The sequence below is a fragment of the Tenrec ecaudatus genome, chromosome 4 (assembly GCF_050624435.1).
Source record: "Tenrec ecaudatus isolate mTenEca1 chromosome 4, mTenEca1.hap1, whole genome shotgun sequence".
NCBI lineage: Eukaryota > Metazoa > Chordata > Mammalia > Afrosoricida > Tenrecidae > Tenrec > Tenrec ecaudatus.
The window spans coordinates 126699339-126725372 of NC_134533.1; the positions used below are offsets into that span (position 1 = coordinate 126699339).

General features: G+C 39.9%; 1 protein-coding gene across 6 annotated transcripts in view; it reads right to left on the reverse strand.

Annotated features, from left to right (window-relative positions):
• Positions 1-26034, reverse strand: part of BMS1 (BMS1 ribosome biogenesis factor) — a 108346-nt gene that overhangs the window by 6938 nt on the left and 75374 nt on the right. For 4 of the 6 annotated variants that reach the window (XM_075546784.1, XM_075546782.1, XM_075546781.1 and 1 more), the window contains 3 exons: positions 23074-23249; positions 20030-20191; positions 15964-19138 (listed from right to left, as the gene is read on the reverse strand). In XM_075546784.1, coding sequence (XP_075402899.1) covers positions 18914-19138; positions 20030-20191; positions 23074-23249 — 563 coding nt within the window. In that variant the 3' untranslated portion in view covers positions 15964-18913. Of the gene's footprint in view, positions 1-30; positions 111-15963; positions 19139-20029; positions 20192-23073; positions 23250-26034 lie in introns of those variants that run through there. The other 2 variants (XR_012783995.1, XM_075546785.1) reach the window with 2 other exon arrangements.

Here is a 26034-nt window from a genome sequence, read left to right on the forward strand (position 1 = left end):
AACCTGGGACACACCAAAAAAAAATCTTACCATAGTGAATGAAGGGGGAAGTGCAGAGTGGAGACCCACGGCCCATTTGTCGGCCACTGGAAATCCCCTTGCAGAGGGGTCTAGGAGAGAAGATGAGTCAGTTAGGGTGCGATGTAGCACCGATGAAGAATACAGCTTTCCTCCAGTTCCTAAATGCTTCCTCCCGAATTCTACCTTGCAAGTCTGGATAGAGCAGATGATGTACCCTGGTACAGATAGGAGCTGGAGGCACAGGGAATCCGGGACGGATGATACCTTCAGGACCAGGGGTGTGAGGGGTGATACTGGGAGGGTAGAGGGAGAGTGGGTTGGAAAGATGGAACCGATTACAAGGATCTACATGTGACCTCCTCCCTAGGGGGGGGGGGAACAACAGAAAAGGGGGTGAAGGGAGACGTCGGACAGGGCAAGATATGACAAAAATAATAATTTATAAATTATCAAGGGCTCACGAGGGAGGGGGTAGCGGGGAGGGAGGGGAAAAAAAGAGAACCTGATGCAAAGGGTTTAAGTGGAGAGCAAATGCTTTGAAAATGATGAGGGCAAAGAATGTAAAAATGTGCTTTACACAATTGATGTATGTATGGCTTGTGATAAGAGTTTATGAGTCCCTAATAAAATGTTTTGGTTTTTTTTTTTAAGTCTTTGTTGAAGGGACATTTCATTCATTTTAATGGTGGTGAAACAATTTGGAGAGGGATAACAATAATGGCTATACAACATGAAGAGAATAATCAATGGCACTGAATGATACATGAAGCTGATGAATGTAGAATTGAATGTTTTGTTGTGTATATTTTTGGCAAAATGAGGAAAAAATACATGACTAGTAAGGTGTATGGGCGAAAAGAAAATGTTCTAAAATGTCTTGTAAAAATTGTGCAATTCAGGGTGAGTGGGTTGGAAAGGGGGAACTGATTACAAGGATCCACATGTGACCTCTTCCCTGGGAGAGGGACAGCAGAGAAGGGGGGAAGGGAGACTCCGGATAGGGTAAGATATGACAAAATAACGATGTATAAATTACCAAGGGCACATGAGGGAGGGGGGAAAGGGGAGGGAGGGGAAAAAAAAAGAGGACCTGATGCAAGGGGCTTAAGTGGAGAGCAAATGCCTTGAGAATGATTGGGGCAGGGAATGTATGGATGTGCTTTATACAATTGATGTATGTATATGTATGGATTGTGGTAAGAGCTGTATGAGTCCCTAATAAAATGTAAAAGAAGAAAAGAGAAAAAAATGATTAGGGCAAAGACTGTACAGATGTGCTTTATACAATTGATGTATGTATATGTATGAACTGTGAAAAGAATTGTATGAGCCCCAATAAATTGTTAAAATAAAAAAAATAAAAAAATTGTGCAATTCTTCTTGATATGATTGAACTGTTGAATTGTCTGATATGTAGATGGAATGCTAATAATACATTTTAAAAAGCTTGATTTTAAACAAGCAGCCATCAAAGTGAGGCATCAATGTATTCCTCACTGAATAAACACACCGTCTGTGTGATCCAAGGATTATAAATAATGTAATCCACATTAAAGGAGGGAATGGTATCAGAACTTAAATTTTGAACATGTGGTTTGCATAAGGCTATGGATGACAGTGCTAGTCCAAAATCTTTCAGGATCCACACATGGATTAAGCCTCTGAGCATTACTTTGCATGGGTTATTCTACTTCCTCTTTTTAATAATTGTAAGAGGTTGAGATGAATTATCCTGACTTTATAAGTGAGATTGAACTTTAAAATATTACTTGCCCAAGGTCACACAGGAAAGGGGGTTGTGTTGGTTAGGGAGTATGTCCACTGGACAGCCCTGGGCAAGGTTAGGAGCAGAGCCCAACCTCTCAATCAGGTTTCAGCCTGATGATACCTCATTGGGTATAGCCTCTGGGGGATGGGCAACAGAAAAGTGGGTGAAGGGAGACTCCGGGCAGTGTAAGAAAAGATAAAATAATAATTTATAAATTATTAAGGGTTCATGAGGGAGGGGGCAGTGGGGAGGGAGGGTGAGGAAAAAAGGGAAAATGAGGATCTGATTCCATGACCCCAAGCGAAAAGCGAATTTTGAGGATGAGGGCAACAAATGTATAAGTGTGCTTTACACAATTGATGTATGTGTGGATTGTGATACGAGTTGTATGAGCCCCAATAAAATGATTTAAAAAAAAAGAGAGAGACAAAGCAGAGTTAAAAAATCTCTCTGACCCTTTGCCTTCTGATGGAGTTGAATCTCTGGTTCCTTAGTTTCCTGTTGCATCATCTGCCCATTTCAGAAGGTATAATGGGATTACTGTAGATTCATCCTGCTGACTTGGGATTCGTATTACCTCTGCATCTGCCAGCCTGTGCCCCAGGTCTGCTATCTTTGCTTAGTCATCCTGCTTCTGGTCCATCAGCTTCCATGAGTCAGGAGAAGCCTGACTTGAACCAGAATATGGACCTACCTATTTCTACAACTGTGTAAACTATTTCTTGATAAAAAATTTTCCCTATATACAGTGCAATCAAGCGCCACTGGCTTTGTGGCTCTAGAGAACTAATGTAACACATGTGGCAAAGCTGAGAATCAAACTCAGGCCTGCTTTATTCCAAAGCTGAATTCTTAGTTATTTGAATAGGCTGAGGGGAGGGATTTATGTAACAACTAGGAAACAAACTAGTCATCAACAAGTGGGATTCCAATTCATAGCAACCTTACAAGAGTAGAACTGCCTCGTAGGGTTTCCAGTGCTATAAATCTTTATGGAAGCAGACTGACATATCCTTTTCCCACAGAGCAGCGGTGGTTTCAAACTGCTGACATTTTGGTTAGCAGCTGAGCATTTAATTATGCCTTTTCCAGCAATGGAATGGAGCTTCTCCCCGCCCCTCCACCCCCCGCCCACGTCATCACGGAATAGAGCTTTTAATGTCAACTTTCAACCTAAGCTAGAAGGTTTATGAAAGTAGGAATGTGTCCCATTCATCCTTATGTTTCCTGAGAAACCAGTATCATCTTTTTCTGAAGACCAGAGAAGTGAAATAACTTTCTCAAGTCAAGCAAGCTTTGGAAAATAGTTGTTAATTGTTAATTGCTGAAGTTGGTTCTCAGCTCATGGTGACCTCATGAATAATGGAATGAAATGCTGCCAGTTCTGTGTCATCCCCATAAATGGTATTGCACTATTGTGTATACTATGTATTGTACTGTTGTGATACACAGAGTTTTCAATGGCATATTAAAAAAATCATTTTATTGGGGGCTTGTACAACTCTTATCACAATCCATACATACATTGTGTCAAGCACATTTGTGCATTTGTTGCCATCATCATTCTCAAAGCATATTCTTTCTATTTTAGCCCTTGGTATAAGCGCCTCATGTTTTCCTCTCCCTCCCCAACCACCCTACCACCCATGAATGCTTGAGAACTTATAAATTATTTTTTCATGTCTTACACCGACCGATGTTTCCCTTCACCCACTTTTCCGCTGTCCATCCCCTAGGGAGGGAGTTATATGTAGATCTTTGTGATCAGCTTCCCCTTTCTACCCTACCTTCCCCTTACCTTTCCTGGTGTTGCAATACTCATTATTCGTCCTGAGAGGTTTATCTGTCCTGGATTCCCTATTTTTCCAGTTCTTATCTGCACCACTGTACATCCTCTGCTCTAGCTGGGTTTGTAAGGTGGAATTGGAATCATGATAGTGAGGGGTGGGGGGAGGAAGCATTAAAGAACTAGGGGAAAGTTGCATGTTTCATTGTTGCTACACTGCACCCTGACTGGCTCATCTCCTCCCCACGACCCTTCTGTAAGGGGATGTCCAGTTGCCTACTGGGCAATGGGTCTCTACTCCATCAGTGGCATATTTTTAGAAGTAAATTGTCAGGCCTTTCTTCCTAGTGAGTCTTAATCTGAAAGTTCCATTGAATCTGTTCAGCACTGTTAACACACAGCCTCAAGGCAGGATCAAACCACAGAACATGAAAATTGAGACATTGAAGCACTGTGGCTTCATATGGTAGAAAGGTACCGAGTTAAGAATGCTTACACGGGAAGGAGGACAAAAGGCTGAGCCAATCAGATCACAATCTTTGATCACAGTTCAGGAATGGGTACCTAACTCAAGACAAACCAATATGAGTCTTAACTCCAGGACTTTAAAGAAACCAGGAGAATAAGAGAAGCTTCTCTTCCCAACAGGTTGCTGTGTTAATGAGACAGATGTCTAGAGAGGGTCCACACTGAGGGAATCCAGCCTGAGAATAAAGCAAACCCAGAGCAGGGAAGATGTGACAGAAACGATTCCTGCTGACATTGTTTGAGCACCTTGACCCAGCCATACCTGAAACTATATGGAATTATTGGTATACCATTCAACCAATACATCAGTTAGAACTATGTTGATAGAAAACTCACTTTAAATGTTCAAGAAATAATCATTGGAAACAAATGTCTTAACTAAAGTTCCCAGAACTGTGGTTTTAACAGCCAGGGCTTATGTTCTGGCTTCATTTTTGTTGTTGACATAGTCTGTTTTTCCCTGAGAAGTGTTCCAGGACTGTCCTTATCTGGTATTCTGGATGGTAGTAGATTGGCTATGGATGTCAATGCTTCACATGCCATTCTCCCAATCAGCAAACTAAAATCCTGAGTCTACTTTGGGGATCACCTCCCTATTCCTGAAGTCAGCTATGGAGAGGGTGGCAGAATCATATTGATTAAATTGGACATTATGATCAGGACTTCAATAGAGAAAGATGAGGCTGTTTGCTTCCATAAAGATGTAAAGATTTCAACAAAAAAAAAGAAAAAAAGATGTAAAGATTTCATTTTGGAAACCAAATTGAGCAGTTCTATAAAGTCACTATAGGTCAAAATTGACTCAATAGCAGTGAGGCTTTTTTGTTGTTAATCAAGGCTCACCCCTGGATTTGAGAGAACGGGGTATAAATGCTGTGGAGATGACTACAGTGCCCACCACTGCTCATGAACCTCTTTTCCTTCTTTAGCTATTAAGTTTGGGTGTTCCTTACTTTATTGGTAACCAGATTCTTGACAATAATGGCTATCAATCCCATTTCCAAACAATTTTCATTTAATACTTTGACAGCTCCAGAATTTTATACTTTTGAGGAAACAGCAAACTGAATATTCTTTTATTCAATTTACATAATAATTTTCTTCCAAAGCTCCCTTCAAGCTCATAAACATGTTTTAATGATCTTATCGTCAGCAGTTTTCTTCTTTCTGGCATTGTTTAACTATATTGCTATTGGGTACCACTGGGTGTTATTGGGAGTCAGTTCTTACTAAAGCTATAAATGCTATAAAATCACTTAGTATTTTTTTAAAGAAAATACAGGCAAAATTGAGAAAAATTTAAAAATCAGGTTCTTCATTGCAGAATGATAAAATTGATAACATTTTCATAAAATCAATGATCAATATCAAAAATAAAAAGGAGATATGAATACAAGAAAGAAAGTGAAAGAAACTGCCACAGATCAGAGGAGCACAAGGAACATGATTAAATCCAAAGAGGCAGCTTGGTTAAGTGCTGACTAATAGGTTGATTCTTTGAATACATTCGAAGCAACTCAAGAGACAGGTCGGGCTCTCTGCATCTGAAAGGTCACATCCTTGGAAATCCAATGGAGCAGTTCTAGTTTGCATACTTGGGAGTCGTCATCATTCAGAATAGACTCAATTAACAATAGCAGGCAAATAACAATAGTAACCATGGGGTAGGGGTGGGGAGATTGTTGAGAAAACTGATGAAATTGGAATAAATTCTGTACCTATTTTGGTACCAATGTTTCCATGTTGTTGTTGTTGTAAAGTGTCATCAAATTGGCCTGACCCATAGCAACCCTATGCACAACAGAATAAAGTACTACATGATCCTATGCCATTCTCACAACTGTTCCCATACCTGAGACCACTGATGCAGCTACTGCGCCAATCCATTTGGTTGAGGGCGTTCCTTTTCCACTGCCTCTCCACTTTGTCAAATATGTCCTTCTCCAGGGACTGGTCTCTTCTGACATGTCCAAAATTATGTAAGACAAAGTCTTGTCATCCTTGCCTTTAAGGAGCACTCTAACCTTACTTTTCCCAATACAGATTGGGAAAATCCTTTTAGCAGTCCACCGTATTGTGAATATTCGTCTCCAGAAACACAATTCAAATGCATCAATTCTTCAACAGTCTTCCTTATTCAATGTTCAATTTTCACATGCATATGTTGCAATGGAGAATAACATGGTTTGGGTCAGGTTCACCTTACTCCTCAAAGTAACATCCTTGCTCTTCAATACTCTAAAGGTCTTTCACAATTGGTTTACCTAATTCAATACATTTCTTGAGTGCTGCTTCCATGAGCATTGATTGGGGACACAAGCAAGACAAAATCCTTAATAACTTCAAACTTTTCTCCATTTATGTTACCTATTGGTCCAGTGGTGAGGATTTCAATCCTGATGCCACTCTTCATATAACCAGCTTCTCTGATTTGGTCAGCATATAGTTTGAACAAGTATGGTACGAGGGTACATCCTGATGCACACATCTCCTTATTATTTTTTAAATCATTCTATTGGGGGGGGGGTTGTCAGGGGAAGCCAGCCCCTAACACATCATTACGGGTCCGGTAGGCACAATTGTACAGCGATAATAAGCTCATAGTACAGCAGGGAGTAGGGCAACTATCGCCCTCTGGGAGGATGCCTGTGAGCATCTGACTTCCTTCCACAGGGGTTAAACAATTCTTATCACAATCCATACATACATGTATTGTGTCAAGCCCATTTGTACATTTGTTGCCATCATCATTCTCAAAACATTTGCTTTCTACTTGAGCCCTTAATATCAGTTCATCTCCCCGCCTCGCTCCACCTTCCCTAATGAATCCTTAATAATTCATGTTATTACTTTGTCTTATCTTACACTTTCTGATGTCTCCCTTCACCCACTTTTCTGTTGTCCATCCCCCAGGGAGGAGGTTATATGTAGATGTTTGTAATCGGTTTCCCCTTTGTAGCCCACCTTCCCTCCACCCTCCAGGTATTGCCATTCTTACCACTGGTCCTGAAGGGGTCATCTGTCCTGGATTCCCTGTTTCCAGTTCCTATCTGTACCAATGTACATTCTCTGGTCTAGCCAGATTTGTAAGGTAGAATTGGGATCATGATATTGGGAGGGTGGGGAGAAGAATTTAAGAACTAAAGGAAAGTTGTGTTTCATCGTTGCTACCTTGCACCCCTGCACCCTGACTGGCTCATCTCCTCCCCACAACTCTTCATTAAGGGGGTGTCCAGTTGCCTACAGCTGGGCTTTGGGTCTCCACTCTACACTCACCCTCATTTACAATGATTTTTTTGTTCTTTGATGCCTGATACCTGATCCCTTGGACACCTGTGGTAACACAGGATGGTGTGCTTCTTCCATGTGGGCTTTGTTGCTTCTGAGCTGGATGGCCGCCTGTTTATCAAGCCTTTAAGACCCCAGATGCTTCTTTTGATAGCTGGGCACCATTAGCTTTCTTTACCACATTTGCTTATATACACATTTGTCTTCAGTGATCATATCAGGAAGGTGGGCACCCACTGTTATGATTTTTTGTTCTTTGATGTCTGATACCTTTCCTTATTTTAAACCATGTGGTATTTGCCCTGTTCTGTTCATATAACTGCCTCTTGGATAATGTACAAATTCCTCATGAGCACAATAAAGTGTTATAGAATCCCCATTCTTATGGTTAACCAGTTTATTATGGTCCACACAGTTGAATGTTTTTTCATAGACAATGAAACAGAAATAAATATCTTTCTGGTATTCTCTGCTTTGAGTCAAGATCTATCTGACACCAGCAGTGATATCCCTTGCTCACGTAAACTCCTGAATGAGGCCTGAATTTCTGGCAGTTCCCTGTAAATGTGCTATTGCAACTGTTGGATGATCTTAAGTAAATTTTACTTATGTGATATCAATGATATTGTTCTACATTTTGAACATTCTGTTGGCATGCTCTTTCTTTGAAATGGGCACAAATATGGATCTCTTCCAGTCAGTTAGCCAGGTAGTTTGTCTTCCAGATTTCCAAGCACAGAGGAATACTTCCAGTACGTCAACTTTCTGAAACATTTCAATGTGTATTTCATCGGTTTTTGAAGCCTTTTTTTTGGCTAATGCATTCAGTACAATTTGAACTTCCTTCAGCACCACTGGGTCTTGCTCATAAGCTACCTCCTGAAATTGTAGATTATTAGTTCTGTCAGTTTGTTATACTGTGGTGGTTTGTGTGTTGCTGTGATGCTGAAAGCTATGTCACTGGTATTTCAAATTCCACCAGCATCAAACCAAAGAACAGAAGACTCAGCTCCCTACTTTGGAGGAAGAAGCTCCTGAAAACTTATGCATAGCTTCAAATGGTACCATATAGTAGTATAAAGTAATCAGGGAAAACTGAGTGAAAGGTATAGGGGAATTCTTTGTAACATTTAAAAAACATTTTTATGTTGTAGGTTTATTTTAATTTTTTTCTTTGATATGCATGAATCCTGTGATTCTTAAACAATCCTGTTCAGATAGTAATGTACCCATTTTGCAGAAGGGAATACAAGCTCAACAAGATGTAACTTTCCATAGCATTTTCCATAGCTGATGAATGACAGCTAGTGCCAGACACATAATTTTTCTCTCCAGGAGCATAACATCCTTTGTTGTTTTTTTTTTTTAAATCATTTTTTTAGGGGCTCATACAACTCATCACAATCCATACATACATCAATTGTGTAAAGCACATTTGTATATTCATTGCCCTCATCATTCTCAAAACATCTGCTCTCCACTTAAGCCCCTGGCATCAGTTCATTTTTCCCCTCCCTCCTCGCTCCACTCCCTCATGAACCCTTGATAATTTATAAATTATTATTTTGTCATATCTTGCCCCGTCCGACATCTCCCTTCACCTACTTTTCTGTTGTCCGTCACTCAGGGAGGAGGTCATGTGTAGATCCTTGTAATCAGTTCCCTTTCCAACCCACCCTCCCTCTATCCTCCCAGTATCGCCACTCACACCACTGGTCCTGAAGGGATCATCTGCTCTGGATTCCCTGTGTTTCCAGTTCCTATCTGTACCAGTGTACATCCTCTGGTCTAGCCAGACTTGCAAGATAGAATTGGGATCATGATAGTGGGGGGATTGGGGGAGTATTTAGGAACTAGAGGAAACTTGTATAGTTCATCATTGCTACATTGTATCCTGAATGGCTCATCTCCTCCCAGAACCGCTTTGTAACATTTTAAAATAAATCTAAAATAATTCTAAAACAAAAGTAAAAATACACATAAAATTTTTGAAACAGCACAAGAGGACAAACAGTGAAAGATAATTGTCCTACTTCTGTTTTTTTTTTTAAAGAACATTTTATTGGGGGCTCTTACAGCTCTTATAACAATCCATACATCAATTGTATCAAGCATATTTGTACATATTTTGCCATCATTTTATAAACATTTACTTTCTATTTGAGCGCTTATTATCAGCTCCTCTTTTTTATCTACCTCCCCCTTTCACCACGGTGACCCCTTGATAAAATTATAAATTATTATTTTCATATTTTACACTGATTGCTGTCTCTCTTCCCTCATGGTTAATTCTCTTTCTTGCTGACCCATGAAACCTGCAGCCCCCCCCACCTTAAATTTACAATTTAAGAGTAATTAGCTAGGTTCATGGAAGCACACATGTCTCTACTCTCATATTTCCATGAATGGTAACCCTACATACTATCTAATTCTTGCTTCATTTATCAGTCCATATCTTAGAGATGCTTCCATATAATTTTTAATGGCTCAGTGTATGTAATCAGCTCAACTGAATGACTTCCACAATCTCCTACATTCTACATATCGAAATAATGCCACATACTATGTGTATCTTTGATCATATATGTATTTTTGCTTCTGTACACTTTTATCTGCAGAGTAAATTTCTAGGAGAACAATTCCATGGTCTAAACCACAGTTTACTGCGAGTTTAGGTATCCCCAACCTATATGAGGTCCTCATACCCATAGGTAGGTTAGGTTTATCTCTGTAAAACTCGATTTGGCTTTGAATAAATGTTTCCTGATGTCTTAGTTATCTGGGGCTACTATATCAGAAATAAAAGTGGGTGGCTTTAACAAAAATAAATTTATTTACTCACAATTTAAGCATGCCAGCTCTAGAGAAAGGCTCTTTTTCTCTGTCAGCTCAGAGAAAGGTCCTTGTCTCTTTGAGCTTCTGTTACTGGGTGATGCTCATGTGACTTGACTTCTCTCTCCCTCCATCTTTTTCTGCTTGTTCATTTAATCTCTTTTATACCTCAAAAGAGATTGACTCAAGATACACCCTGCATCAGTCCTGTCTCATTCGCATAAAAAGACAACCCAGTCTCAAATGAGATTCTAACTACAGGCATAGAAGTTAGGATTTACAATACATTATTTGGAAACAAAATTTAGTCCTCAACACTTTATCAGATGGTTCTCATCTACCAGTTGCAGATGAGATCACTGGGGGATGTGGATGTGATCAACTACCTGGAGAGGATCTCTGATGCCCAGTATATACTCTCCTTTTGTGTACGACCCCACCAAAATAGTTCCCCAAAGCTTGCCCATTAACTCCCATTCTGAGATTCCAAACTGCATTGGATGATGATTCTTCCCAATTTTGCCTTTGATACCTCTGAGCTACTCCATTTATCTTCAACCACCCTCTCCCTCTTTTAATTAACCAATCCACTTTTGTTGCTTGCTACCAAAGAACTCTATCTGATGCATCTTCCTTTGCTGTTTTAACTCATGCCCAAATGCAATAAGCAGTTGTTTCCATGCTGTTCTTTTATCCATCATAGCTACAAAAGTAGCTACTTTTGTGGCTATGATGATACTCCATTATGCCTACCTACATTTTATATATCAAACCACTTTGTTTGGATTCCAAAAATGTAGCTGACTTTGATACAATGAGGCAGAAATAGAAAACACCTCCAGTACCTCCCTGCTGTACTACCCCCATTTCGACTGCACCGTCCCTTCCTTCCCTATATCACACTATTATGTCAGCATTAGTCAACTGTTTTGGGCAACAAATCTAAATCAAGACCGATATTACAGCCAACTGAACAACCAGCATCCTAGAGGATTCTAGGACAATGGGATTCTAGCAAGCTTGAGAACATTGCCTACAAAACTGACATAACTATGCTGTGTGTGAATCCATATTAGATTCAGAAACATTAACATCTGGGTGCAAGCTTGTGGTAGCACATCACTGTCTGTTGGTCCTATTTTATCAATTATCCACTGGATAGTCTAAAAATAACCCCTTCCTTGTCTACCTTCTGGATTGTACATAAGATACAAAAGTGCTTGGTAAATAAGCAGGAAAGTTCCATATGTAAGTAGGGCTATTTTAACTGTGCAGAACTGTGCCTGAGACCCAAAGACTTAGAAGATGTGCAGGGAACCAGGAGCCCCAACATGGTTTTAGGGCTGGGTTCAAAGGGTCTCATGCAAGATGCGAAGAATGCCAGGCAGGGGACACTGGCTCACTTCACAGATGAAGAAACCAAAATTCGGAGAGAATCATGACCTTTTGGAAGAGTATGGGATAAGACTTTCTGATAGGTAATGGAAATAGTTTGGCTTCCCCAGTCTTTCCATTTGTGTAGACATAGTCATAATCTGGTTCTCTACAGAGGTCATCTGCAGTGGTTAAAATGAGACCACTACCAATTTTCTTAGCCCTGGATAATGCTATGGATTCCACAGCCTGCCAAATGATCGTACCCTTAGTATGTAAAACATTTTCACCGGTTGCTGAAATATATATATATATTTCACCGGTTGCTGAAATATATATATATATATATATATATATATATATATCCCACGCGTATTGCTCATAGATAATCTGCACTTTCATTCCTGATAGGGATCCCTGATGGTGTAGTGAGTTACATGTTGGACTGTTAGCCGAAAGGTAAAGCAGTTTGAAACCCCCAGCTGTTCCACAGGAGAAAGATGAAGCTTTCTACTCCTGGAAAAGTGTACAGATTCAAACATTCACTGGGCAGTTTTATAGGGTCACTATGAGTTGAAATCAACTTGATGACAGTGAGTTTGGTTTGTCTTTACCTTTCCTGATAACTTGTCTCTTTTTAAGCCCGTTCCTCCCAGCAAAATATCTCACAACAGTAAGTCAGTATTGTTTATGACCAGATCTAGGCCTCCAAACAAGCTAAAAAATGAAAATCACAAATTTCAGGTCACCCCAAAATAAAAGAACTTCAGTACAGGGATCAAAACTCACTGGGAAAATGTCACCAAACCAACTCAGAAAACGTTTAAAGGATAGAGGACTTACAAGCCACTTTCTGGTCCTAATGCATATTCATGACCATTCCTCAGAAATCTGTTATATATTCATCTCAAGAAACTGATATGACCTGGAGTTGATTCCGACTTATAAGGACCCTATAGGATAAAACAGAACTGGGTTTCCAAAGATGTAAATCTTGAAGGCATCAGAAAGCCTCATCCTCCTTCCTCAAAACAGCTGATAGAACTGTTGACCACTTGCAGTTAGCAGCCCAAGTTGTAGCATACTACACCACCAACACTTGTTTACATATTCATTATCTCTCAATTTACTTCCCGGTGATATGTATAAAACTGTTATCTGGAGCTTATCTTGGTGACTCTAGTTATGGCATATTCCTTGATAAACCAAAGTAGTCTCCTTTCATTTTCATCTAGTCCATTTCTCAGCTGCACTGAGAATTGAGCTGGTAATAAAAATATACATAGATGTTGGGTACAGAGAAGTCCATGTTTGAAGCCAGATTAATCACGTCCAAGCTTGAGGACCTCAGAATAGTCACTGCTCCTCTTTAAGCTTATAAAACAGTATAAACACTATTTCCTTCTTAGTGCTGACTCGATGTATTGGAAGTGCTTCATGTGGGGCTGAGCACAGAGGCATCCTCATATGCTAATGCAGTGCCAGGGTAAGAAATTTCACATCCATGCAACTCAAAAGATTTGTTAGGTAGCCAGAATTAAGGACATAGGGTTGTCCCTCCCTCCCATGTCTGCAATGGCCCCCCAGAGGAGGTTGTAAAGAAATCAGGCGACTATTATATATCTACGAAGACCTCTAATTGAGCATGCTCCTAATCAAGCCCCCGAGCCAGTTAGGAGGTATACCTGGGCAGTCCAAACTAGGCCCACGGTCATGACATTACCCAGGAGGGCTCAACCTAGCCAATGGAGTCAACCAATACCATCAACCATGCCTCCCCAGCCAGAGGCTTTAAATATCCTAGCTGTGGGAAGACAGTCCTTTTCAACCCTGCTCCTGGACAGAGGCAGGTCAGAAGGTGGAGGCATGCTCCCACAAGGCCCACTGTGGGTCTGCTTGGAGCCCACATGCGTCTGATCCAGGCCTACTCTGGGCCCACAGCCTCTCTCTTGTCCTTCTTGCTCTCTGGTCCCTGCTTGTGCCACAGCCTCCCTGGTCGCCTTCCACACATAGGGGTGCTTTCCCACATGGTTGTTTGTGTCCAGTTGTGAACCCCAGCGTGGCTTCCGCACAGCTTGGCATACTTCCCTGAAATAGTGTGTATTCTATTGAAACCGTAAAACCTGAAACTTGTCCTGTCCTTCATAAAAATTTACTTGGATTATAAAAGGGCTTCAGCATGAATTCTTTCATTGTACAAAGCCAAAAACCGAGGGATCTGAAAAACCTTCCAGATTCTCAGTGATCCAGAGACATATATAAACCATAGATATATGAATGAATTTGGGGATCACTTGATTCTAGCCCCAATCTAAGAAGAATTAGTTCTTATGAGATGGCCCAGCTTGATGCTCGAATTCAAAAAGAGATCACTGAAAATTGCGTGCTACAGCAAAATGTAGTGAAGAAACTATATGGTGCCTGGCTCTCAGAAAGAATAGCACCTGGTGTCTTAAAAGCTTGTATTCACAAACAATCAGCCATCTAAGCGAGGGATCAACTGAGTCCTCATGGAAGAAACACAACAGCTTGTGTTATCTAAAGATTGCAAATAATGAAGCTCAAATCTGAAGGAGGGAATAATATCAGGGCTTAAATTATGAGCGTCTGGATTGCAGAAAGCTACAGATGACAGTGGAAGCTCAAAACCCATTTGCAGAGTCCTCACATGGATTGGATCACTGGTGAAACCCCTCTGAGCAGAATTGAGAGATATGAATAGCCTTGTTATCAGACCAAGAGCATTGTAAAATCAATCATGGCATATGTATGTAAGTTAAAATGTGACATCTTATCATTTGATCTGCCATTTGACCCATTTTAAAGTTGCTTCACAAAGTACCCAGGGAATACCAAAAATAGGCTTTTGGGCCAGGGCTTGGCGCTCCGACAGACTGGTGTGGAAAACACTCCTAAAGGCCAACAAAGAGTCCTTGAACTAACTACAAGCTTTTCTTTCTTGTTGTTGTGTTTTGTTTGATTATCATTGGTTTATTATTGTTTTCTTTTGTTGCTTGGTTTTTCTCTGTCTTGTTTTTGTGCATGTTATTATCTCCGCAGGTCTGTCTAAATAAGATAGGCTGGATGACCGATATGGAGGAGAAAACAACGGGACCGACAGTTCCAGGGGACATGGGAGAGGGGTAGGTGGGGGAAAAGGTAGTGGTGTTAACAAACACAGGGACCAGGGAACAAGTGACCCAAATAGGTGTTGAGGAAGGTGTAGGAGGCCTGGTAGGGCGTGATCAAGAGTAATGTAATCGAGAGAAATTACTTTAACCCAAATGAAGGCTGAGCATGATAGTGGGCTAAAAGGAAAGTCAAGAGAAATAGAGGAATGAGCTAGGAGGCAAAGGACATTTATAGAGATCTAAGTACATATGTAAATGTATTTATATGAGGATATGGAAATAGATCTATGTGCATATATTTATAGGTTTAGTATTAAGGTAGCAGATGGGCTTTGGACCTCCACTCAAGCCCTCCCTCAATGCAGGAATACTTTGTTCTATTAAACTGGCATTCTGTGATGTTCACCTTCCTGACATAATTGCTGAAGACAAAGCGGGTGAATAAGCAAATGTGGTGAAGAAAGCTGATGGTGCCCGGCTTTCAAAAGATATAGTGTCTGGGGTCTTAAGAGCTTGAGTGAGGGTAAACAAGCGGCCATCTAGCTCAAAAGCAACAAAGCTCACATGGAAGAAGCACACCAGCCTGTGCAATCAAGAGGTGCCAAAGGGATCAGGTATCAGAAAAAAAATCATATCGTTGTGAATGATGGGGTGTGTGTGGAGTAGAGATCCAAAGCCCATTTGTAGGCCACTGGACATCCCCGTACAGAAGGGTCTTGGGGAGGAGATGAGCCAGTCAGGGTGCAATGTAGCAACAAGGAAAAATACAACTTTCCTCTAATTCCTAAATGCTTCTCCCCTCCACCATCATGATCCCAATTCTACCTTACAAATCTGGCTAGACCCGAGGATGTACACTGGTACAGATAGGAACTGGAAACACAGGAAATCCAGGACGGATGATCCCTTCAGGACCAGTAGTGTGAGTGGCGATACTGGGAGGGTTGAGAGAGGGTGGGTTGGAAAGGGGGAACCTATTACAAGGATCTACATGTGACCTCCTCCCTGGGGGATGGACAACAGAAAAGTGGGTGAAGGGAGATGTCGGACAGGGCAAGATATGACAAAATAATAATTTATAAATTATCAAGGATTCATGAAGGAGTGTGGAGCGGGGAGGGAGGGGGGAAAAAAGAGGAGCTGATGCAAAGGGTTTAAGTGGAGAGCAAATGCTTTGAGAATGATGAGGGCAAAGAATGTACACATGTGCTTTACACAATTGATGTGTGTATGGATTGTGATAAGAGTTGTATGATTCCCTAATAAAATACTTAAAAAAAAAAAAGAGTTGTATGAGCCCCTAATAAAATGACTTAAAAAATAAAAGAAAATACAGAAATGAAGCTGGAGATCTCATGATAGAATTTTCCAAAACCAAAGACTTGTTCATAACAAATACCCTTTTTTCAACAACACAAAAGGTATATTGTACACATGAACTTCCCCAGATCGAATACAAAAGAATCAAATTAACATGATGGAGAAGCTCAGTATCAGCAGCTAGCAACAGACTAGGGGCTGACTGTGGAACAGACAATCAACTGCTTATATGTAAGTTCAGGACAAAGCGGAATAAAATTTAAAAAGGCAGGGAGTCTATCCCATCTGAAATTTGAGAACATCTCAAAAAACACATTTGACGCATTGAACACAAATGACAGAAGACCAGATGGGCGGTGGGAGGACATCAAGAACAGCACTCATGGAGAAAGTAAAGGGTCATTAAAAAGACACAGAAAAGATCAAAGTAGATATCAAGTAAACTCTGAAATTTGCTATTAATCATAGAGCCGCTAAGGCAAGTGGAAGAAAGGAAGTCAAGGAATTGAGTAGAAATTTTCAAGGGGCAGCTTGAGAAGAAAAAGCCAAATATTATAAAGAAATGTAAAAGGATCTAGAATTAGAAAGTCAAAAAGGGAGAACATGCTCAGCATATCTGAAACTGAAAGAACTCAAGAAAAAATTCAAGCCTCGAGTTGCAATTTTGAAAGATTCTATAGGCAAAATTGAAGGAGGCTTAAAGCATCAAGAAGATGGAAAGAATATACATTCAATGTACCTGAAAGAGCGAGTCACAAGTCCACCATTTCAGGAGGTAGCATGAGACAAGAATCAATGGTACTGAAAGAAGTTCACACATAACAAGGCTCCAAGATTGATGGAATATTTGACTATTGAAATACTCAATACTTGATCATCTATCTATGCCAGGAAATGTGGAAGGCAACTACCTGGCCAACTGACTAGAAGAGATCCACAATTTTTCCCATTCCAAAGAAAAGTGACTCAACAGAATACTCAAACTATAAAACAGTATCACTGATATCACATGCCAGTAAAATTTTCCCAAAGATCATCCAACAAGGATTGGAACAGTACTTTGACAGGGAGCTGACAGAAATCAGGATGGATTCAAAAGAGGGTGTGGAACAAGGGACATCATTGCTAATGTCAGATGGAGTTTGGCTCACAGCAGAGCTTACCAGAAAGATTATTTACTTGCATTTTATTAACAATGCCAGGGCATTCAACTGTGTGGCTCATACCTATGCATAATTTTGAGAAGAAAGGGAATCCTAGGATACTTTATCATTCTCACTCAGAACGTGTCATGGATTAATAGGCAGTTGTGTGAATAGAACATGATTTAGAGTCAGGAAAGATGTGCATCAGGGTTGTTTCCTCTCACTATACTTTGAATTGTAGTGCTAAAGAATATTGAAAGTACCATGAACTGTTAAAAGGACAAACCGATTTGCATTAAAAGAAATAAGTCCAGAGTGTTCCTATAAGGCATAGATGCCAGGAAACTGTCTTACATACTTTCGACATATTTTCAGTGGGGAACAGTCCTTGGAGTAGAATACTATGATAGGTAGATTTATTGTGCCAACCTGGCCAATAGGAACATGTGGGATTAATTAGGTAACAGTTTGATTGGAGGGCAAAGAGAAAAAGGGCTTGAAAAGACCGCCCATCTCTATCTCCTGATCTCTGGTAATGGGACCAGCGTGTAGCTGCTTTAGCTAGTTCTGTCTCAACTAGTGAGCTACACTACTTGTGTGACAGCCAACCTGTAGATTGTGTTGCTAGAGCTTGAGGTTCCTTCGAGACTTGCTTCGCCATGCTGCTGGTATACACATCGCTTGACCTTGGGACTGTGGTCTTGCATTGCTTGAGTTCAATATCCCATCTGGGCCTGTTTTGCTAAGCTCCTGAACTGCTGAATGACTATTGGTGACCTGCCCTGCTGTTTGCTGCCTGTATCCGGACTGCCTGAATTGTCCTAGAGAAGATTCAGCTGTCTGCTTCATTCACCTTGGACCCAGAAGCCCTTCTTAATTGACAGGCTTCCAGAATATTAACTGTTTCATGGAAGTTATATAATCATAAGCGTCCCGGTTCTGTTTTTCTACAGAACCTTGTCTAACAAAACAATGAAAAAGAGGAAGATCTTAATAAAAATGGATTGACACAGTGCCTACAACAATGGGCTCAAATGTAACAGTTGTGAGAACAGCACAAGATTAAGTGTGTTTCATTCTGTTGCACATAGTGTTGCTGTGAACTGGAATTAACTCCGTGGCACCTACTGATGACGATGACATCATCATCTTATACTAACATAAAAAACATAAGATAGTGGGTGAGCATGGGCAGGGAGGCGATAAAAACAAAACAAAACAAATACAAGATAAAATGTACACTACTATCAGCAATCAAATGTATGTATTAGGCAAAACCCCAAAATGACCATACACTCTTCTCTATTAAATTTACTCTGGAGTTGAGGATTTGAGTTAATATTTTTCTTTCTTCTGCAAGACCTACAATGTAGTTGTAGAGAATGCGATTATCCATAACCAAGTTCTTTAGGCTTCATCCCTAATGGAAACCACTAGGCCAATTTTATAAAGAAATAAGTTTTAATAGTAATTTTGGAGCATACATCAAAAAATCATTTAAGCAGCTAGAGCAAAATGATAAATGAGATCATTGTTTTATATCTCTATATAATTTAAAGAAAAGATGTGTCATATTAGGAGTCTTTCTCAATTTTTCCTGCAAAGACAGTCTTTCTTGGGCTCAAGTGACCTGACTTGTTATTTACAAGTATTATTAAGGTTTAAAACAATCCTTTAAAAAAAGATCCCAATGACATCCTACCCAACTTGGAGACTCACTTCATTGCTCCTCATACCCTTTCAGGCTGGACTTTTTATTTCTCCTTTCCTTCTGACCCTGAATTCGGAATATCTTCTTTCTGAGTTCTTTCTGCTGTGTCCGTTTCGCTTCTTCTTCCTTTTGTTTCACTTTGAAGTGCTCTTTATTTTGCAGATGCTGCTGCTCTTTGGCCTTCTTCAACTTATGACTGTGCACTGTACTCAGAGCATCCAGCACGGCAAGGATCTGAAAAACCAATGAGCATCAGAACATTCTTATAGCTATTACTTGCTTAAATCTAAGTCTCAGGGGCATGACAACAATTGTTTTTTTTAAGACTAGATTTAATGTGTAATCTGAAATAAGTACATAGTAAACATATATCCTAACTGGTAAATCACAAATTACTTAAAGATCAAAGTAAAAACATATTTAGTTAGCAAACTAAAGTCGGCTCTCTGTATCCAATGTTTCCTATCTATAGAATTAACCAACAACAAATTGAAAATAATTGGAATGCAAAAAATAATTAAGTAGTCAAAGCTATCCATTAAAGGCTAAGAGGGAGCATACAAAGTGCTATTTATATAGCAATTGCATTATATTAGGTATTACAAGTTATCTAGACATGATTTAAAAATATAAAGAAGGATATGTGTATGTCATATGCAAATACTATACCATTCTACATAAGAAAGGTGAGCACCCACGATTCTGGTATTCGGGTACGAAAAAAGATAAATATTTTCCTCCAAAGTAAAAAACATAGTAGAAGGTTAAAAAAAGTACAGTTAAATAAATCTATCCCCTGCAATTTTTAATAAAAATAATATATAAGGAAATAAGTATTGTCAACACTCACAACAATTTATAAAAATGTTGGTTTTGCTTGTTTCTGTCTTAAATCCCATCAGTTATATACAGGGTGCAAAGTGATTCATCTATTGGGTAGGTTCTATCATGGTCTTCCTCATTAAAATGCGTAAGACAGAACATGACTAAATGAAAGAGGGGACTGGATCACAGATTCTCCCCGAACTTCTGGGTCGAGTGCGCCCAAAAGTCTGGTCCTCATCTTTTCCACATGTACTATGAAAAACAGTTTTAACATGTAAATGAATAAAGCATCCATAATACCTTCCGTTCATGAGGTTCCCGTATGACGACTGGTCTCTGTCTGTCCTTTGGCACTTTGCCTGCCTGTGCTTGGGTCTTGGGCTTGTTCTTAAATGGCAGGGCTTTCTGCAAGGCTTTTGGTATGTGCAGTGAATTAAAATGTTTCCTTTGCCTCACTATAGGCTGAAAAGAAAAATAAATCAAAGAGTGTAACATATTTAAAAAGTTTTGCATATTATCTTAAAACACTTGACTTTCCCACAAGATCAATAACATCAAGACTTTGTTGACCATCAGAAATGAGAATTCAATCATCAATCTAATGCAGACTGTTTCAATGGACAAACATAATAGTAAAACAAAGGAACAAATATGGGGGACTTCAATAAGTTCATGGAAAAATTCTAGGCCCTTTTCATTCTACATATCTATAAACCTTTTGAACCCCCGTTGTATATTTTATTGATAATCATTTCATAAGATTTACTGTACCAGTTTATTCCTGTTTGTTCTGATCTCATATTTCCACATCATATTTATTTTAATGGAAAATGCATAGCTTTGGACACTGTGGTAGTATTATCTCACACACACATATATTTTAATCTTGACTATAATTCTCTCTGGAGTCAGGTATAGTAGTGTAGTAGTATGTTACACATTGAGCTGCAATAAGGTCAGCAGTTCAAAACCACCAGCCATTCAGCAGAAAGATGAGGCTTTCTACTCCTATAAATATTTATAGTCTTGGTATCCTCTAAGGGCAGTTCTACTCTGTTCATTAGGGTCATTATGGCAGTGAATATATACTTTTCTGAATCTGAGAACATAGCTCTTCCAATCAGCAAAGTGATCACCTCTGATCTCATTAAAAGTTTAGTTTTAATCTACTATATTTTAAGTATTTCTAGTGGATGGTCAGCTGAGGGAGATTTAAAGAATAGATGAAGGCTGTGGTAGCTGAGTGATTTTATAACAATCTGAATTTGTATGAAAGTGTGGAATCCAACCTGTCAATCAGGTCACAACCTGATGGTGTCTCCTTGGAGGTGTGGCCTTCTTATAAGGAAGAAACTGGGAGCCTCCCCCTCTATCTGTCCTTTGCCTTCCTGCTTCTGGGACTCTTACCTGCCTCCAGTGGTGGCTCCATATGGGTCAGATCTTGAGAGCTACTGGCGATCTGCCATATTCCCACTGACCTGGGAACCACTTGACTATGTACCCACTAGTCTGTGATCCTTCCACATCATGCTTCAACTTTCTGCTTCATTGGCCTGCATCTACATGAGTCTGAAGAGAGCCCCTGCTAGTATCAGACTTAAGGATTTGAGTTACCTTCTTGATATAAGATTGTTTTTTGATATTAAGTTCTTCCTTATACATATATGAGTGTCACTGGATTTGTTTCTTTAGTCACCCTGGCCTAGCACAAAGGAAAAACATTCTAAATTAAATTTTCCAAAACTGTCTGCCATCAAGTGGATCCCAACTTCACCATACTCTAAATCCTATGCTTAAATTAAATGAGATGGCCAAAATACTGTTAATATGTTGAAAGCTCTGCCCTTAGGCCCCTATTAGAAACAAGGTCAGTATTCACTACATAGAGAACAATATCCAACCATGTGTTTAGGAATCTATGCTCTAGAATTAAAGAATGCAGATATAATAAGATAACCCCAAAGTTTACTATTTTATAGTATAAATCATGCCTGGGGGAGACTTCTACTTGCAGTAGAATGACAGTTTGATGGCCTTGAACTACCCTCTTACAACTTAACTAAATATCCTGGATTAAAAAAGCAAAAAAGCCTCTTAAAATGTATTAATTAGGCTGCCCCGAAAATAGAGGATACTCTTAAAGAGATAAAAATCTAAATAAAAATGGGAATGTAGACACTAACCCAAACCCTAAAAGAAAAAAAATGAAGAAAACTACTGCTGGCATGGATGTGGACCAATTAGCAGCACTCTGATACGCTGTTTGTAGGAGTTTAACTTGGTATGACTTTGAGAAACCTGAATACATGCAAACATCATACCCTACAATTACATGTTAGGTAATCTATTCAGCAGAAATGTAAGCACAAACATACACACGAAACAACTCACATAGATCAATCATCATTTAAAATGAACAAAAGGAATAAACGGTGACATACTCATATAATAGAATTCTACTTTGCAGTAAAATGGAATATCTATTATATAGAACATGAATTTGATGATTCTAAATGAAATAAATCAGAAGAGTAGTACAAAGTTTTTAATATTGCAAATGAGGTGCTTAGATCCTTTGTGGGGGTGGAATCATATAAAAAAAGGTATATGAAACCCTAACAAAAGTATGAGTCAGTTCTGCACACCACTAAGCTTAAGATGGAGTTATCAAAAGATAGGAAGAGGGGTACACCTCACTACCCACAAGAAAGAAGAGTTAGGAGTGGGAATGATCCTTTGGATCCAAGGTCCCTGCTCTGAGATACACCCAGACCCAGGAAACAGAGTATTACACTGGATATATTGCAAGAAGGCAAGCAGCAGCAACAGAAAAATGCTCCTGGTAGAGTGGGGGTGCCTCTGGATACTCAATAGTAGAGCTAAAGAGCATTTAATATTTGCTCAAACAGAGTCTTGGCAAAGGGTTGAAAACTGAGAGAAAGAGAGAAGCGTGACTGCAGGTACAGTTGAAAAGCTGACAAAGGAACCACATCCTGAGTCATTCCTAATCTTGAATTGTAACCTGGTTCTCTAATAGACGCTGTAACTATGAGTACAGTTTATGAGTTCTGTGTAGTCATTGTTTATGAAACCAACAGAGAAGTGGAGAGTGCCATGAGTAGAAATGCTTGTGTTAAGAACTGATAAAGTTGAGATGAAGGTATGTTTGACCTTCCTCATAAAAATCAGCCGTTACCTGGTATTGATCTTTTTCCCTTGTGAGCTTAGAGGACCTCTGACACTACCTAGCCTTTTTCATTTAACAATTATGTACAAAAATATTGGTATGATTATGTGTATCAAGTGCATGCTGTTCTCTTAACTAATACATACATAACTTATACCTTATACAAAGAATCCTTGCTTGGCTTTAGTCTGATGCCATGCTCAAGTCTGAGTTGACCTGTTGTCCTCATTCCTGACCAGCTGTCTTTCTCACCCACTGGTTTCAATAAAGATGTGACTGGATTATAGAAGGCTGGAATGGACACAGGATACCAAGTTCGCATGAAGACAATATCTGAAAAAAGAAAACATTTCCTTTAATATTTTGAAAAGATGATTTATATTCAACTAAGCAAACAGTACACTCTATACCTCTTTACTTGGTGGAAAATATTTTAAAGTCTCAATAAGTGAAATGTTTTGTATGTCACAAAACTTATACTGCATGGACACCAAAGGGCTCAAGTTACAATGAACTATTCCTTAATAGCAAAACCCCCAATTATACAGAACAGATAAACAAGCTCTGCTATATTCATACTATGCATCAATAAAATACAATGACAACTCTTTCAAACACCACAAGACACAGGCAAAGGTAGAGAGTATTATGCTTAGCAAACTCAGTCAATCTTATAAAGATAAATACTTAACACCATTTCATTAGGAAAAATTAAGAAAAAGAAACATGGCTTATATACTGATAGATAAGAATTTGATGACTATGAGGGCAGAGACAGGGCTAGGTACAAGAAGATGGGAGGACTATGTTATTAAGGAAAGAAGGTGGAAGGTTGGGGAGGGTGAGAAAAAGAATCACATATATGGAGGGTTTAATGAGATACTGTTGTTGATTTCACTTCTTGAGAAGGGCTATGCAAATATATATAGTCTGTTGCTTTAAAAACACCCTCCTCAAAGAACAAAAAGTCTTGCAGGTTTTTTATCACTCAAACCTAAATAGTGTTCTGTGTGGCTTAAAACGAGATGAAATAAAATTTAATTTATAGACACAGAAACTAGATTAACAGTTCCATAGGGTTATGGCACAAGAATTTGGAGCTAATAACAATGGATATAAGAATGAAGAAAATATTCTGAAGCTGACTGTGGTAATGACTTAATATAAACTATTGGAAGGATGTCCTCCCAACTCTTAATATAAACTATTGGAAGGATGTGGTTCATTAATTATGTATCAATAAAACTAATTTTAAAAAGGGGGGTGGGCCCACAATGAACTAGTACACTGCTCAAAATGCCTTAACTGAGAACAGTCCTTAAGAAATCTGATTAGGAGTTCTGGCAAGATGGCTACCAAGTGACACACACCAGTGAAACTGCAGAAATCAGCACAGGAGAGCCACTGAGGGAAACTCCACTCTTATAGGACACAGGAGAAATAGCATAAAGCTAAGTAGACACAGATCTACTAGATTTTAGTGGGCCTTTGGCTTACCACTGTGTAGGCCGACTGGTGCTTAGCTTTAGCCTCACTACTGCTCAACCTGTGCTAGGCTGCTTTGGCTGGCCCCAGGGCTTTACTTCAACACAACCTCAGCTTGTTGCCACCTTTGGGTAGGATTTAAACCACTGTCAGGTAATCAGGGCTCAGCTATCTCTTTACTTTTTTTTCTCTCTCTTCTCTCGCCTACCAGTCTTAAAAGGCTCATTTCCTCCCCTGCCCCACCTTTCTTTTCACATACCACTGCCAGCCTCCAGGCCACTCCCTTCCACCTAGGCCAACTCTACCCACGCAGATGGGGAAGCTTTCGTCCATCCTGTGGCCTACAGGCAGCTGGATAAATCCTGCCCATCTTCTGGTGCTCAGCAAACTGCTGAGGGAACTCCCATCTACCCTCCAAGGCCCTCTAAGTGGCTGGGGGACCTCCCACCTGCCCTTTGTGGTGATCCACGTGACTCTGGGAGACTTGCCTGTCCTCCGCAGCCCTACATGTAGGTGAGGGAACGTCTGCCTGCTGCAGTGCTTCAAGTGCCATGAGAGCTACATTGACCCTCTCCAGCACTCCATACTGCTGTGAGAACCTCTGCCCGGCCTCTGCAGCGATCTTGCAAACTAAGGCAATTCCACAAACCAACCATGGTGTTCAACACCAAAGTGGGAACATCCACCCAAACGCCTTCCATGGCACTCCCATTGCAGCAGGCACCCCCACACACGCTCTGAAGTGTTCCAAGCCATTATGGGCCATACCACCACGGCTTCCTGGGAGATCATCCACTGGCGTGTCACCCTTGTGGGCCCACAACGACCCAAGTAGCATCCCCTGAGAGGATCATCAAACTTGCCCTCCAAATAACAGAATACTGGTTGGCTAGGGAAACAGTGAAACCACGGAAAAATAAAGACCGATGCCCCAGTGTAGTTAGCTATAGGCAGTTCAAAGAAATATTCATACTGTAGGAGGCCGTTTGCTGGTCAAGATGTTAATTGGTGGATGACTAATTAGTCCCCTGTGCCTCTGTTTACCTTGCAGCTAAAAGCATTGTGAGATAACTCAGTTGCTTATGACCTCTTTTAGATTCTTTTAAACCCAGCATGTCATTGTGCTTATCTTAGAATACAGTGCTTTTAGTATTCAAGTATTTGGATGGGGGCCTAGTTAAGTAGTTCTACATAAATAAGAGGTTCCCAATGTTTTTTAGAGCTTTGATGTTTGTTTTGTAACCATTCCCTTGTAAAGAGTATAAAAACCAAGCTTCGAATATACTTGGGACTTCAGTCCATCAGACTGTTGTCCTCCCAATTCATGCTTTGTACATGTCTCTTTCTTTTCCTTTCATCCGCACGCCTCATTTCAGATGCAGCTTGATACGGGATAGCTGGTCTAAGCACCTGCATCATACGAGTCTCTGCAGAGTCCAGTTCTCTTTGACTCTCTGGATAATGGTGCTGGGCTCCTCTAAAATGACATGGAAACACCAAGCAGACCAAACAACCTCAACAAAACAAAAGAGAAACAAAGGCAATGTTGGAAGAAGTCCTGAACCAAGCGAGGAGATAAAGGTCATGCACCAAAGGGAAATATAAGACCTAAGGGATGAGATAACACAAGTCA